The sequence below is a fragment of the Oculina patagonica genome, chromosome 7 (assembly GCF_052425735.1).
Source record: "Oculina patagonica isolate OP01 chromosome 7, crgOcupat, whole genome shotgun sequence".
Lineage (NCBI taxonomy): Eukaryota > Metazoa > Cnidaria > Anthozoa > Scleractinia > Oculinidae > Oculina > Oculina patagonica.
The window spans coordinates 12,433,404-12,450,521 of NC_135764.1; the positions used below are offsets into that span (position 1 = coordinate 12,433,404).

The 17,118-nt window shown below is 42.4% G+C and overlaps 1 protein-coding gene across 2 annotated transcripts; it reads right to left on the bottom strand.

Moving 5' to 3' along the window:
• Window positions 1-249: 249 nt before the first annotated feature.
• LOC144661614 (uncharacterized) lies at window positions 250-16,023 on the bottom strand. 2 transcript variants are annotated; one of them, XM_078522417.1, is made up of 5 exons: window positions 4,360-16,023; window positions 3,681-4,092; window positions 2,683-3,299; window positions 1,859-1,970; window positions 250-1,323 (listed from the first exon to the last, which is right to left on the bottom strand). In XM_078522417.1, the coding sequence occupies exons 1-5, from the start codon at window positions 15,866-15,868 to the stop codon at window positions 1,239-1,241; spliced, it is 12,735 nt and encodes a 4,244-aa protein (XP_078378543.1). In that variant the 5' UTR covers window positions 15,869-16,023; the 3' UTR covers window positions 250-1,238. The 2 variants fall into 2 exon arrangements, with proteins under 2 accessions (XP_078378543.1, XP_078378542.1); XM_078522416.1 differs by having other exon boundaries at window positions 250-1,320; window positions 1,855-1,970.
• Between the last annotated feature and the right edge of the window lie 1,095 nt (window positions 16,024-17,118).

Here is a 17,118-nt window from a genome sequence, read left to right on the forward strand (position 1 = left end):
GAACTGTGTGAACGTGATCGTATCTGATCATTGAAGAAAGGTCCTCTTTTTTGCATTAGATATAATATTCCAAAACTGATTGAAAGGTTGTCGGGGGAAGCTTAGTCTAGTTTTCCTCTCCTTTGTTCGACCACTGGAATACCAAAAAAATCAAAGCAGAATGGCTTGGGAATTTGTTGTTTACACAGACGATTCTCTCACCCCTCTCATATTTCTTGAGTCCATTTCAAATATGAGAACACGCTTTATTTTCAATAAATAAGAATACTGGTAACTTAAAAGTACTTTTATTGAAAAGCTCAATATACAAACAAGAACATCTTGTTTATGGCTTTGCACTAAATTATTTTTAATTTTATACATAGACGTTTTGCATTGTTTTTTTTTTTTTCTGACTTGCTTATTGCAATATCATATTTATGTAATAATAGCGTACTTTGGAGCAAATTTATATAAACGAAAGCCTCCATTTAGTGCAAACAAAGTATGCATAGATATTAGTCCGAGGATGCTTTTCTCTTATCCTTTAAATATATTCACAAAAGGCGTATTACCCTGCTGGGTATGTTTGTTGGCGTTCAAAATATTGCTTAACTATGCTAAGAGTATTCAGTCTTATTCATTCTTACATTTTTTGGTATGACCTCCACACTTTTTTCTCCAAAATCCTTTACATTTTGTATTCTGCGAGTGATCTGTATTTTATTCTACTTCTTGCTTTACGTTTGTTTTATTATTGATTGATTTTCTTGATTGATTGCTGGTTGTTACCTCCGAAAATGCCGCGGTTGCGCATAAATGGTTGAAAAGTCGTTAATATGGACTATCGAAGCAAAGCCCTCAGTGTAAGCACCCTTTGATCAATCGTGTTTGAGTCGATATATTTTAAGGAATAAAAAAACAAATATTGTTATCCTTAACGGAGATTAATATATAGAAAGGTAGGCTTGTAAACAACCCTCACCTTTGTTTTTTAACATTTTATTCACCATTGTCTTGCGAGCGTGAGCAAGGTGTGTAGACTAGGAAGCCATGTTTTTGTTGCCCCTTGCTTTCTGCTTATCAGACCGCCTAAAAACCTAATAGTTCTTCGCCACTACCTATAATGGCTAACTAAAAAAATAATAGGCAGTTCATGCTACGAATCGGCATTGACCATGCACTTTGAATGCTGGAACTGTTAATATATGAATATAGGGAGAATGTAAGGATCTCTCGACAAGTTAGTTTAACACTGCTTATCGGCAGGGGCACAAAGCATTGCCAATGTTTGGAACCCAAACTTGTCGACTTCTTTGCACCCTTCTCCGCGTCTTTTTTCTCCTAAGGAAAAAAATAAATAAATAAAACTTAGCCTTTTTTACTATGCTAAGATCTAAATTGATATGGGCTGTATCCTTTGTATTAAAGCAAACGAAGCTACAACAGGTTTTAAAGATCAGCGAAGATGCGGATCTGAAGTTCATCGACGTGATTCACCCCACAGTTGCATTTTTATACACACCCGTGTTGGGGATAAATCCGGTGAGATCCGAACTGGTGAGTGTTTTTGCTTTCCAGGTAAAAGTTTGATTTCCGGCCGTGAAACATCTTGGTCAATGATTTTTGCCCTGGTTAAGTTTCTACCGAACACCTGGACAACGTCCAGCTGTAGCTTTTTTTTTAGGTCACACGGGGAGAACTTGAAAAATTCAGCATAACTTTTTCAAGCTGGGATCTGAAGCTCCAGATGGTATCACAATAATGACACTTTTTATAGCTTCAGTAACGCATCTGGACCACTATTTATAGGTTTACTCAAGTCTTCAGGCTCTTAAAATTCTTCAAAATGAAGCTGGTGTCACTCCCTTTAACCCACCTCGACTTCCTGCATCTGCTTAATCCGTGCCAACCACAGCTCGTGGAATAATAAGAGGTAGTGTAGGTAACGACATAAACGTAGTAGTACCGTGTGACTTGCCGGCAGTTAGCTGCAAGGAATTAAACATTAATCAATTTGAACTTGTTTGAGAAATGAAAATGACAGAAACTTAATTCGTAATGCAGACCGAGAAATTTACTAAGGTAGAATGAGGCTTGTTTATCAGTGAAAAAAAAAATGAAAATGATTTGGTTGAATGTACTAAATTATTGTCATTTAAAAACAAGATGGCGTACATTTCTTTAACAGCAGCCTGAGATAAATGTGAAGCACCCAGATCGAATGCTAACAGCCAGCTACTCAGAATGCTTACTCAGCTGTATTTTAAGCGAATAAATTAACCCTGGTATTCTGGAGAGTTTAAAAATATTACTCACAGTAATATCACAAAATATCACTACTACGCTCGCTATTACCAATACTAAAATAGCTTTCGAAAAAACTCTTATGAACTGAACTTTAGTTAAAAAAGGAATGGCACTCTGCGTAACTCAAGAGTGTATAAATGAAGCAAAACTAATCAAGGAAAAAACAATTGAAGGAACTTATTTTTTATGGCGTATTCCGCGATATGCAGTTTAATAAAGAAAATCCTTGACATGGTAAACAGCAATAGATGATGGCAATCCACAAAGGAACGAAGACGGTTAGGGAAGAGAAGACTGCATAAAAAAGAACCTGAGAAATTTAGATGAGCATTTTTAAAGATGTGCGATCAGTGATGTTGTCAAATAAATCGAATATAGACCATAGTTACTCACCCCTGCATTGGTTTCCTGACATGTGGTAGCAGCGATGGCAACGACAGGTATAAGAACCAATAGTGTTGTGACAGTACGCGTTGCCATAGGAAGAGCACGAGTGGCTTCCGGTTGTACATTCATTCACGTCATGACACACTGAGGTGGTCACTGGAGGTCTGAAGCCACTGTTGCAGTGACATTGGTATGATCCTTGTGTATTCACACACCGTGAGTTTGACGGGCAGCTGTACGACCCCTCAGAACATTCGTTGATATCGATACAGGTATGGGGGTCTTGGTTTCTCCAACCAGACAGGCAGTTGCAGTGGTAAGATCCTATAGTGTTAACACATAGCGACTGCACCGGGCAGGAATTTGGAACATCTACGCATTCGTTCACATCTTTGCACGTCGGTAAACGGGCATCTTTAGGGTCTGGGTACCATCCGTTGTTACATGTACAATTCCAACTTCCCGGTGAGTTCACGCAGGTAGAGTTTGGATCACAGCCATGGATTCCACGACTGCACTCATTGATGTCTAGGCACTGGAACTCTGAAACTTTCTCCCAGCCGGGATCACACACACAGTAATAACTTCCAGGAGTGTTGACACATTTCGATGGAATAGGACATCTATAGAATTAAACACAACGTCTTTTTTGCATTCATGGCTAAAAAGGTGTATTTATATGGTTTCATCTTAGTGCTACTTTAATAATGGGATTTGTTTTCTAGACAAAAAAGGAAATCTACGCCACGGTTTTGTAAAACTTCAATAAAATGGAAGCCATTTTCGTCATCGCAGTCCAAAGTAAAGCCTTTTCAAACGTGCAACAGATTAAAACGAGGCTTAGCTTGCAATGTGTTGTTAATAAATGCCGCAAAATGCTTTTAAAAATCATAATCTTTTACCCACAAATGTAATTTAATTCCTCGGAAAGCATGTACAAATAGCCGTGTGAACATTGGGCAGACAAAATGAAGCTAAACGCATAACAAAAAAAAAAACATTACTTATCAGTCTTCTCCGCACACTCGTCGATGTCGAAACATATGGGATGCGCCCCGTGTCCTCGCCATCCTAAGTTACAACTGCAGTTAAATCCCCCTGGGTAATTGATGCATGTAGATTGTGGGTCGCAGACATTTGGGTACTCGCATTCATCGGTATCGTTGCAGCTTTTGCCATCAAAGGACCAGCCAATAAGCGAAGGACACTCGCAGCGATACGACCCTGGTGTATTGATGCATCTGGCTGGTGGCAAGCAATCGTGTGTGCCAAGAAGACACTCGTTCGTATCCACACAGGAGAAAGAACTATCGTTCCATTGATATCCTGGGAAGCAAACGCATGGATGGAACGCACGTGGACTACGGTCGCAATATCCGTGAGGCCCACAGGTTTCACCTTTCATAATTGGACAAGCTACAATTTAAACGGTAGAAATTTAATTAATTACACATTTAATAAGGCATAATAACACCGAATGTTTCGACGTCAATGGAGGAAATTTGTTGGTATTTTTTTACAGAAAGCAGTTTGAAATATTTGACTAAATCTTCAGGTAACTTTAAAAAGGCTATATACCTTATCTACAAATATACCACCCTACTGCTTCTTTCAAAACAAGATATGCAATGAAAATCGTGCATTAACATTAAAATTAAAGAGCAGCAAATGTAAGCCACTAACCTTGACTGCAGTTATACCCAAAGTACTCATCATTGCAGAAGCAAGACTGGTTTTCGTAAGTCATCAAGTCATAGTTACAGGTACCATGACCACTGCACAGCATCTCGGGTAAGCAAATACTACAATCCAGTGGTTGTCTTGTCCAGCCCTGATCACAGAAACAGCTCCCATTGAAGTCGCAGCGCCCGTGCCCTGAGCAGCGAACGTCTGGTCTGCACACCGAACAGTTCTGTCCGCTGTAGTAGCTGAGACAATCGCACGTGCCATTTCGCAAGCACTGACCATGCCCAGAACAGAACGTGGTCGGGTCACATCTGGAACATCTCCCATAGGGCTCGAACCACTGACGTTTCCATCCTTTGTAGCAGGAACACGTGTAACTCCCTTGGTTGTCAATGCAGTATGAATTCTCAACACAAGTGTGCAAACCAACGGAACACTCGTCAATGTTAGTGCAGTTTTGTCCATCGCCAGTCCAGCCTGGGTTACACTTGCATTTATAAAAACCAAGAGTGTTGTAGCAAGTGGCGTGTTCCCCGCACGGAATAGAGTCAACTCTACATTCGTCTATGTCTGAGCATTGAAACCCGTTTCCAGAGTAGCCCGTTATGCAGCTACAGTTATATCCACCAATGTAATTATGACAAGACGCTCTTGGATGGCACTGATTGAGATCACTGCTCGAACACTCATCTAAATCTTCGCATAACAGAGTTCTGTTTCGGTGATATCCGTCCAAACAGGCACAGACAAAACCTCCTACAGTGTTTACACAGAAAGAGTTATGGGTGCAGTTTGCAGTTTTTAAAGAGCACTCATCGACATCGGAGCAGTTTTGTATGCCATTTCCAGTAAATCCTGATTTGCATTCACAATTGAAGGATCCCACTGTGTTATAACAAGTAGCATTGAGATGGCAAGTGTTATTTGCAAGGCATTCATCTGTATCGTGGCAATCCCATTCTCCGTCGTTACGTTCATATCCCTGTAGACATACGCACTCGTACGACCCTGCTGTGTTCTTGCAGGTTGTTCTGTTTGTACAGTTATGGACATACTTGCTTTGATTACTGACACTAGTTTTCAAGCTTATGTTCACTGCAAGATACCAAGGAATGGAGATGACAGTTGTGACGTTCTTTCCGGTTTGAACAACGTCTACAATAGCTTGAATACAATCTACTTGCTCATTGTTAGCTTCCTCGCAGGCACAAACCAAAGTAGTGTTGTCAACATTACTTCCATTGTTTGAAACGTTACGATAAACACATGTTTCTACATTGGAACAGACACCTGGTTTACATTCTTCCAGTCTACCTTCAACCGTCTGTTTGATAGTCCCTTCACATTCGTCAATTTCGAAACAAGCATCCGCGCTCTGAAGGAACCCTGATCGGCACTTGCACTCGAATCCTCCAATGAGATTGACACAGTCAGCATTAGTATCACAAGAACCATACATCTGTGGACTGATGCACTCATTAATGTCCATGCAAGCCGTGCCGTTTCTATCTTCAGTGTACCCCTCTGGGCACACACAGTAATGCTCCATCCCAACCGCAATACAAGTCATGTTTTCATTGCACGTGTCGTTACCGGATTGACAAGGGTTCACAGCGTCACACGATGAGTTGTCAACAGCATCACATTTGCATTCATAACCGCCAACCAAATTTTGACATACTGGGGCTGATAGTGGACAGTTGAACATGCCCCACTTGCATTCATCTATATCCTCACACTTTCGTCCAGCGTTAGAGAAGCTTCCGATACAAGCGCAAAGACTTCGTGCAGTTACATTTGCATTTGCTTTACTTGCATTGTTCGTGTCATTACTACACTGATACTCCGCGCAAACTCTACCTTTGTCTTCAAATCCTTGCAAACATTCGCAAGTAAAGCTCCCGTTGGTATTCGAACAGGTCGCGAAAGTATCACAGTCGTCCAAGCCAAGGTTGCATTCGTCGAAGTCTTGGCATTCGTCGTTTTCCTGGCCGCTCAATGTCCAGCCTTCTTTACAGACACATGAATAGTTCCCAGGAACATTTCTACATATCTGGTTTGCACCGCAAACAGTACCATTAGCACACTCGTCTACATCAGTGCAATAAAACCCATCACCTTGCCATCCCTGTGTACAAGTACATTCGAAACCACCAATACTGTTGCTGCAAATCGCATTAGCTTCGCCTTTGTAGGTAGAACAGTTGTGTATCTCTTCTGTGCATTCATCCACATCAATACACAATAAGCTGGTGTTTGAGGGAATTTTTTCCACGATTTCTGGAATTGAAGCATTTTCTATTTCTCGCCATCCTTGCTTGCAAACGCAGGTGTAATTCCCTTCAGTGTTTAAACAGTCTTCGTTTTCATAGCAAGAATGCGTATTTAGCTCGCATTCATTGACATCTGTACAGTTGTAACCATTTCCGGACCACCCGCTCTTGCACACGCATTGATATCCTCCTGGTAGATCGATACATTTTGAATTGACACTGCAGTTATGGCTTCCTTCTTTGCATTCATCTACATTCTCACAGAAAATACCATTTCCTGCCCAGCCTGGGTTGCAGTAGCATTCAAATGTTCCGTTGGACTCAATACATCTTGCATGTATTGAACAAATATCGCTCCCATTGAAACAGTTTCCTCTTTTTACACAAGAGAACCCATCTCCATAAAACCCGCTTTTACACTGACACTGCACAAACGGCAATGACTTGTTTTGGACGATGCAGAAGGCATTTTCATCACAAATGTTTAAGTGTGACTCCGACTCACAACCTCCACAGTCTAAGCCATCAAAATCACAACGCTTTGTGTCACATGCTTGGTCGCAGGTTCCGTCATTAACAGATGTTACGGAGCAATCCGCCGAACATATGCAATCACCCCCATCAAAGCCACAAATTCTGTTGTTACATTCAATGTCACACTGCCCGTTACCGATAGAACTTTTTGGACAGGTCTTCGAGGAACACAAACAGTCCATGCCATCGTAATCGCAAGATTCCACAAAGCACTCGACATTGCATATTCCATCTCCTAACGTGGCATTCCTGCAATCCGGAGCACACTGACAATCACTGCCGTCAAATGAACATTCCTCTACGTCACATTGCGATTGACAGGTGCCATCGGCAACCATACCCAGACGACACCCTGGACTACACTCTTTAACAACTGGTTTAGGGCAGTCACCGTTATCGAAGTCACAGGCCTGTACATTGCAGGCAGAATCGCAAACACCATCACCTCGAAAACTTGGAAGGCAACCTTCAAAGCACAGCTCTGTTGTTAAAGCAGAAGGCTTACAATCTCCGCCATCGAAGTTACAAGCAGACACGTTACACGATATTTCACAAAACCCGTTAGCAATCATTGGAGGAGAACACGCCTTTGGACAGTTCTCTCCTGTTACTTTTTGGGCACAGTCTCCATAGTCATACAAGCAGTCGGCAACGTTACACTCTTCATCACACATGCCGTTACCTTGAAGATGTTTACTGCAAGTGCAATTTGAAACTAACGCACAGTCTCCTTTGTCCAGACCGCATAATACCGTATTGCACTGGTGATCACAAAAACCATCTGCCAACATTTTTGGACGGCATCCAGGACTGCATTCTTCCTCAACGCAATCACCACCATCAAACTTGCAAACGGTGTTGTTACACATCTGATCACACGACCCGTCTCCAAGCCACGAATTTGGACAAATGCAAACATTCTGGCAGTCTCCTTTGTCGCTTAAGCACTTAGGTATGTTGCAATCTGGATCGCAAACACCATCACCAATCCAACTTTCCGGACATAACGGAGTGCATAGCTTCACCATTGAACAGTCATCTCCATCCCAACCAAGGTCACAAACGCAAACGCCTTCGATGCAAGTACCATGACTAGAACATCGGTTTGGACAGGTGTTGATTTGACATTTTTTACCCGTATAGGCCAGATCACATTTGCAGCTTCCGTTAGCGAAGCACACTCCGTGTCCAGAACAGGAGGTTAAGGAATCACATCCAGGTGCTGTCTGCAGTGTCGGGTCATAGCGACTAAGCCTGCTAAAATCCATGCTTTCACGTGGTATTTGAAGATGAAAATATGGAACTTCGGATACACTCACATTTTCAACGAGTTCAAACTCCAATAATCGGGCTTCCGTTAATATTTCAAGGCCAAGTCGAAAGTTGCTGTCGTTTTGCAGTGAAGCAGTATTAATTTCAGCGATATCATAGTCCGTACCACCTCTTCCGAACGGAGATACGTTATATACTTCAAGCTCAATTAGTTTTTGTGCTGTTAGATAGGTCATCTTTTCGATTGACGTGTTCTGAGCTGTTAGAAAACCAACATATTTAACAATTCGGCGCCTGTACTCTCTGTAAACTAGTGTGGAATGAAGATCAGATGAGTTGACTATTTCCAGCACAACCAGTTTGGCAAGAGAATACACGCTGAGTGATCCACGCGAGATTACGATGTACTTCTCCCCAGTTATCTTCTGTAAGTGGAATAAGACATTAAGAGAACTAACCGAATAAATGTCATGAATACTTTCCGGCTCTAATACGAACGCGGATTGGTTAGAATAGTATGATTTGCATTCTCCATTGTCGTAGTGACATGCTTCTGTATTACAGGCTTGATCACACATGTCATTGTTGAAATGTACTATTTGCGAACAGCCAGGGCTACATGGAATCAGGTACCACAAGGGATCTTTGTAAACCCCGTCTTGTGCAACACTTACACTCACAAAATTCGGCAGTATGGGCTTTTCATTTGCCAAAGCTGTTCCGATACTCTGCCCACTCTGAACACTGGTAATGTTGTGAGGTGTAAAATGAGACACAGTTACAATAAAACCCACCCACTTGCTTTTAGGCCAACCAGTGATCTCGATACTGTCACCCTTTATTTTGACGTTTCCAGGAATCGGAGAATTGATAACTTGCAATTCATTAACAATCAGATCAAGCCAGTGCGTCAATCTAAAACAGCCCTCTAGCAATGCTCCAGTGCATGGTTCCTTGATGTTCCAGTTACATCTACCCGATTCAAGACACCTTTCTCTGCTCCCGGTGCCTTTACACGAAGACAACCCAGTGTTTTCAGATGTTATGGATCGAAAAAGACCACAGAAGCCATCTATTCCAGCCCTGTTTTGTGAAATGCGTAGGATTCTAGGGAACAGTCCATGAAATTTTGCATTTGTGGGACTAACGCACTTTGGATAATTTGGTGGTTTTGGAATGGTTAAAGGTGTATTGAAGGCTACCTGTAAAGTTCCGATATGTGCAATGTTTGTCAGTCGAATTTCTGCTTCTGTGACTTGTAACCATTCCGATAAGGTGCGAAGACTATCATTTTGTTTAGTCACGTAAACGCAGCCCCTTTGTGAACAATCTTTCCCATAAAAGCCTGGAAGACAAAAACATTGACCAGTTTTGCAAATTCCTTTACCACTACATAGGCGACCTTTGTTCACTGGACATGCCTTTGCACAAGTTTCATGGAACCACTTCGCTGGACTGCATAGAGCTGGTGAGCTTGGTCCTAAGGGTGTACCTTCAGTGCATATGGGGCTTTCTTCATAAAACTGGGAACCACACCAACCACAATTTGAGTTGGAAACACACTGAGAGCATTTCTGATTCAGGTGACACGTTTTCGGGCATGGCGTTCTGTAGAAAACCTCGTCTTGCGCACAGACAGCACCCGTGGTGTTTGAAAGACATTTCTGAGAGCCTTCGCACCAAAGGCAGCTTCCTGTGGTTCCACCGAAAAGACAAGATTGACAAGACGTGTGGATGTTGCAAACGCTTTCCTTAAATGTTTTGTTCTGATACCTCGTTATATTGAGCTCCGACCACAAAACCTTCGTGAAATAGGGTAGACAAAAATCTTTTACTGGGGAAACGAAGCCTTCTAAGTTGGATGTCAAGTTTAATAAGGTGGTAATGGTAATCCTTGGGTGCCAGTTTCCATAGCTGATCAGCGGCTTGGAAAGATTGTAGAATGCCGAGTATCTGCTTTTCCAGCTGTATTGAATCGGATTTAGCTCTGGCGGGCAATAATAATCATGTATAATGTTTGAAAGCTTCTCATTTTCAGAAGAGTTAGTAATCAGCACTCCAAGCATGTACCCATCGACAGCACTGTTAATGGTTGACGTTGGAAGCCTCTCTTTACAAAAGGTGGTTGCTTCCTTTGATGTATTCCAATTGCTGATAAAGTCATCTGTGCTGAGAAGGACAGCCGTAATCCAGGTGAAAGTTTGCACTGGCTTTTGGATGTGAGGGTTAAATGTGAAGCTTTCATTTCCAACACTTCGCCCTAAACTCTCCATTTCCGACGAAAGTACTCCTGCCAAAATAAAATCAATTTCGATGTGGGATTCAGCGAAGCTGTAATGCCCTTTAAGCTTTGTTAACATTCTGTCGTCTGTGTTGAGTTCTTGTGATACAGAGTAGGGCACAGGATAAAACAACGATAAATACTTCCAAATCTTGTTAAGGTGTAACTTTCTGTTACCAGCCTCTGCTGACTGCGAGAGAGACCACGCCAGCGATGCAATTTGAGTTAACGATTTTTCCGGAAAAATCCTCTCTATCGCCCAGATGTCGCAGTACAGGTGATCACATGGGGTACTTGAAATGTTGACAACAAATGATTTACTGCTGCTACTGACAAGGTTGCTTGCTGTTACATTCACCACGAACTGACCAGATCGTGGGAAGTAATGCGATACTGTTTCAGTGACATTGTGAAGCGATGTATTGTCACCAAAGTCAACAGTGAAGGAAACATTTGTCCCAATGGCTGATGTTCGTAGGATTACAGCACGGCAAGCTCTTTGATCTCCACTGACATTCAGCCTGATATTTGAGACCGGCACTTGAACGATCACTACTTCAGTAGCTGTGCTATTTCTGACGTTATTCTTAGCGTCTATATCCACGACGTACACACCAGGCGAGGTAAAATTAAGTGACGTGAAACCATATTGACTAAAAGCTCCTAAAAAGCTATACTTGTACTGAACGTTTGTCCCTGAGAGCGCAAACGAAGAGAATGAAACCTCTTCTCCAACTGCTTTTGGGCTGTCGGATATTATTGCCAAACCTTTAATGGGTTTTTCGCAGAAAAGACCATCGCCAATCCACCAACGTCTGCACACACATGTAAACGATTGGCCATCAGGTCCATAGCGAAGGCAAGTAGCATTGGGATGGCAGTTGTGTTCACCAGTTGCACACTTCCCCTTTTTAATAATTTCGTCAAGGGCAGCTACCTTATCTGCTCTGTCTTTAAGAGCCTTTTCGAGGTTGGCAGAAGCACGTAGCGCTTCTTGTCGTGCTGCATCCCGCGCGTTTCTCTTCAACTGTTCTTCTTCTTTTGCCCTTCCGAGTTCCCTCTCTTTTGTCCTAACACGAGTTCGCTGGTCGCTAAGATTTCTCTGAAGCTTCATTTTGTCCCTTTCCTTTCGTCTTTTTTCGTCAGTGAGAGCATCCCTGCGGTAGATTGATCGTTTGCCAAACCATCCACTAACGGTTTTTATAACCTTTCCTGCGAGGTTTCGGAGGCCTCGGGCTATCTCAGATGCTATTTTGTGGGCAATGTTAGCAATTCTGTTTACCACGTCTCTAAGTGTCCTCGAAACGTTTTTAAAAATTCTCTTCGTTTCTTTCAAGACACTGTCGAGGCGTATGACTTTTGCCACAGCTCCTATCCAAGCTTTTCCCGTTTCAGCAGCCTTCCTGCCTGCTTGCTCTGCTGCCTTTGATGCTTGTTCAACGGTTTTCTGTGCTGCTTCTACAGCCTTCTTAGCCGCCTCTCGTGCCGCTCTCGCTGCCTCAGCCGCAGCTTTAGCAGCACGTTCTGCGGCATTAGCTAAAGCTTTCTCTGCATCGATAAGGTTATTGAGGATTTTTCCAATATCTTTAACAAGATTTGCGCCAAGTTTGAATCCCTTTTTTAGCAGGTTTTTTATCAGTTCTCCGGCATTACCGGCGAAATTTAAAAGTCCATCTGCAAGTGCACGCAAAAGCTGAGCAGGAGTCTTAAGGAAAAGCTCTTTAATTAAGGCAGGCGCTTCTTTCTTGACGAGGCTAACAACAAGTGCTGGAATTCTGTCAGGCCTAGCATCTTTCGTGTTGAATGTTAACAGTGGAAGCTTTATGTTAACTCCCATAAAAGAAAATGAAACTTTCAATGAACTTCTTCCCGGAAATGAAATCTTTAAGTCGCAGTTAAAGCCGGTGCTCAAAACAATTCTTCCAACGTCTTGACCGAAAACACTTATTTTGCCAATGTCAATTCGCAGGTGAATGTCAATGCTCACCTGTGCTCGAACGTTAAAGGATATGCCACGTCTAATAAGTTCAATGCTTATTTGTGAACCCATAAACAGAGATGTAGCCTGTATAACTGATCTGGATGGAGAGTCCTTGATGTAGAGTCGGGAATCGAGCAGTCGCACACCTAAAAGACGCAGATCTACTTTTGCATCTAAAACGAACACAAGGCCCGGACCATAAGCAGCTTTAACCAATCCACCGAACTCAACGACATCTTGAAAATTGAATTTCAACTGTCCAACAACGGTTATTGTGTCTTTGGTTACACGTACCTCGCCACTTATAAGGGGCACATTACCAAGTTTGACTTGGCCTTTTGCAGAGATTGTCAGAAGATTTGACGAATCTTCCAACTTGATATTTGCTTTGGCATTAAAACTTATTTCCACCAGGTTTGTTATACCAGCGTCCAGTCGTAAGGACAGACCAGCATTACCGAAATTCTTCACTCGAACTGCGACATCTGTAGAAAGAAGGAGTAAATTCGAGGAGGCTATCAGTAAAGCATCATCTCCAGTTTCCTTTACGGGATATGGCCAGATTTCTTTGTTCTGCTTTAACTCGTTCGGTGTAGACGCTGCAAATTTTAGCAAAGGCCATCTGAAAGGACCAATGTTAAAAGCAATGTCCAAAACACGGTACTTGAGAGGAACGATTTGCAACAGCCACTTTGGTTCAAACGTTTTCATAAAATTCATCCAGCCAACAAGGAACCTTTTACCGTCTATTGGAGGGACGTCCAATTTAAGTCTCCTACCGCCAGTATACTTAGGTAACTGAAGCATGGTCATGTCATTTTTGTGAGACAGTTTCAAAACGAGTAACGTACTGTTAGCAGCTTTTAAGTCTTCCAGGGATAGCAGGTAGTTTCTTTCTGTATAATACCTCAAAAGGCCAACGAGAAGGGAGGCAATTGTGCTAAAATCTTTGAATTCAGGTCTTCGATGATATATTGTCGCCTGGGCCTTAACATCAATAAGTGTCGCATATTTTATGGAAAAGGGAGCAGCAAATATCGGAATTGGCCAGTAACCCACGATTATGAAGAAACAGTCTTTGCAGACTATGTGTGTTTGCATTTCCTCCGCGTTTATAAGTAAAGGGTTTGTCTTTGGAAGACGTGACAAGAGTATAACGAACTTCAGATCCCATAGGTATACTTCAGCGTCAATGTCTACAAAGGGTACCCCAAATGCTGACCCGATTGTGAATCGCCGTAACGAAATGGCTAACAAATCTCCTGTGGGTGAAACTGGTATGGCGACGTCCACTGACTCATCATTTTGAACTTGGAGACTGAACGTTAATGGGCCGTTCTCAGCGACTGAAAAGGCTACGGTTATTTCTTTCGGGAATTCTGGGCTCTTGAATCGTTCCATACCACTTGGTAGGTTGTCAATGTTACACCCAATCCTATTTAAGGCACCGATGATATCGGGAGGAGGCCAAATGGGAATGTTCTGTTTCAGTAGATTGGAAACAAAAGGGATATTTTTGAAAAACTGTCGCATGATTGGCAGCGTCAGTGGAATGCACAATTTGTCTAATCCCTGAACATCAATGATAGCTGAAAAGCCGTCTTTTGTGTAAGCAAGCGAAGGGAGACTAAGTCTCACGTAAGAATCCTTCTGACAGAGCCAAGTAAAATCGCAAACGTACTCTTCTTCTACTTTGTTGCAGGGTATCAGCTCGTCCAGAATTGGTATAGTCTTGAGCTTGATTGCTAATCCTGTCTTCTCTGTTATAGAGATATCCATCTGTAGAGTGTCCTTGAAGACTTTGAATGGCAGCAGCTTATTAAGCGTATCGAATCCCGAAACGTCAAGGGATATCTCAAGTTCAGGCTCCTGTGGTGTGCTAAATACGATTTTGGGATCATAAAACTTTATTGTTAAATGGCAATCTAGTCCAGCGAGTTTGAGGTCAACATCAGCGTCAAGGAGTTTTTCCTTTAATGTAACAATAGCCAAACGTGGTCTTACAGTTATCAATCCTTGAAGATCACTGAAGTGCTGTTCCAGCGGGATGCCCGTGAAGGATGCCTTGATGCCAGCTGTGAGCTCCCAGTCCTTGTTTTGCTTAAAACCGAGTTCCAAGTATTGAACACTAAGACTCGCTTTGAAAACGTTTGACGGGTCAGCCATGGGTAGCGGGAAACTAAAACCAACGTCGAAATCTTGAAGATCACATCGGATATTTGCACTGAGAACATTAAATCGAGGTTTGCTAAACGTAATGTTTAGGCTATTTAGAGTCACCTTTTTGAAGTTCAAGAATTCGTCTGGGACACTTTTTAGCAATTGTTCTCCACCAATCAGGCTTGCCAAGTCATACATACTCAACGGCTGGTGTCCGAGGTTCGTTATTTCTAAACGTACAAAGTCCTTGAAAACGGACAGAACTGTTGGAACCACGGCTTTGAAAAGCTGTATCTCGACATAAATCGTAGGTGTGACAATTTGTTTGGCAGCATGAAAGGGATTTGTAGCGAAGAGGCTGACGCGGATATGTCGAATAGTTATTCCCAAGGGAAGCCAGACGTCGGTAAGATTTGCTTCAAACTCGCACGTTATGTTGAATATGTGAAATTGAGGGTTGGGAATGAACGAGGCTGTAAACTTCTTCAGCATGAATTTTTCGGCTTTTGAAAAAATCTTATCTGGAAAAAGCGACTTTAGATCAAAACCACCACCAGTCAATCCAACGATGTTTGCTGCTGAGAGTTGATTTTCTTGATGTGAAAGAATGTGAAGTTTCCACGCCTGAGACGGGAATTGTGGCATTGTAAGGATACCGCGGGCCTGGATGATATTATCTCCTTTTCCAACCGTGATAAGGCATGTCAGTGTTCCAGCTACATTGACTTGGACGGCTGTCTTAACGCTAAGGTCAGCAGTTATGTTCTCTATCTTCAGCCAATTATCGACAAGAATTACTTGGTTTGGAAGAGAAAACTTCAAAGCAAAGCCTTGTACCTGCAGCTTTATCAAAGGAGGTTGTAATTCTAAGTTTAAGAACTTCAGTGAGATCTTTAACAAACGAAACGCTGGTGGAAAAAGGTCCGGTAAATCGAACCCACCAATCAGTAACTGGCCTAACTCTGGCAATGTTAGGTCTGGAAAACTTTGGAATCCAATCTTCATTTCAATTAAGTGTGGTAGAGGTGGTGGAAAGGGTATTCGGAAAGAAACTGGTAGGGCCTTTAGGACGAATGTACCGGATAGAGCTGCGTGAAAGCTGTCTCGGACGTTGAGATCCAGTGTAATGTTCTGAAATGTTAGTGGAAAGCCTTTCAGATTCCAGCGCTTTAGCGCAGTTGCTGTTAAATCTAATGAAATCATACGTGCCGAACGAGGCTCGAAATGTGCTTCAAGTGGCCATACTCGTACGTTTCCAATGAAGTCCGAAATTGGTGTTAGCATGCCAGATGGTATTAATTTCCCAACCATCGGAAGTACAGCGATTTTGGAAAGATTAAAAGTGACTGCACTCTTCAGTTTTAAAATAATCACAGACCGGGGGGAATCGGGTATGTTGCATTCCAGTGGAAGCACAAGGCGTTGCTCGTTATCCGACAGTTCAAGATTGCCAGTTATGACAAGGTTGTAAGAGGGTATATCGTTGAGATCTTTAACGCGCAGGTTCATGGTAGGTGCTATAAGAGAACAGCAGGACTTGAAAAAAGACCAAGCGTTTGATATCTGTAGTTCAAGGGAAAACGAATGCAACGATTCTAAATTTTTCGAGAGCTCTACTTCCGCCAACTTTACTAAAGACGCACCAATAGCATTCATGTCAAGAAGACTGGCGTCTGGCACACTCTTCAATTGTGGGACCATCTTTTGCAAAGCATCCTTCACCAGGCGTTCCAGGTCAAAGGCATTCATGGGCTTTACAAGACGCAAGAGGTGACCAGCAGATGAGTTTGTTAATTCGAGTTCCAAGTTTGTAGTTCCTAATAAAAGAAATCCCCTTAAGCTAAACAACTGAGGTGTCATAACGGCTGTGACATTCGAAATTTCAAGAGCTCCAATTCCACCAAGGTCCCACGATGTGCTGCATACAGCGATAAACTCAGTGATTTCGAATGCTGTCAACCTTTCATCAAAAGTTATCTGTAGCTTTTGAAGAATTAACTCTGGAAGATATGACCCAAGCATCGTTGGAAATTTGCTTCTCGTCAGAATGCCAATAAGTTGCTTGAATAAAACACGAGGAGTGTCATGTTCAGGGAGGCTAATGGTAAGATTTCGTTGTTTTGATAAAGGAACAACCATCTCAAAAGGTATGTGTACACTGCCCTCTACCAAAACGATCATTCCTCTGATCAACATGTCGAAGGACCCTTGAACGTTGACCTCGATCAAAAACGACACATTTTCAACGCCGAAAA

Coding starts and splice junctions, on each gene's coding strand:
- LOC144661614 (XM_078522416.1), bottom strand. CDS start 15,868: ATGAAGATTGGATTCCAAAGTTTTCCAGACCTAACATTGCCAGAGTTA. Junction 1,971..2,682: donor GTCAGGAAACCAATGCAGGG/GTGAGTAACTAT, acceptor AATTCCTTGCAG/CTAACTGCCGGCAAGTCACA. Junction 1,321..1,854: donor GATGCAGGAAGTCGAGGTGG/GTTAAAGGGAGT, acceptor TTTCCTTAGGAG/AAAAAAGACGCGGAGAAGGG.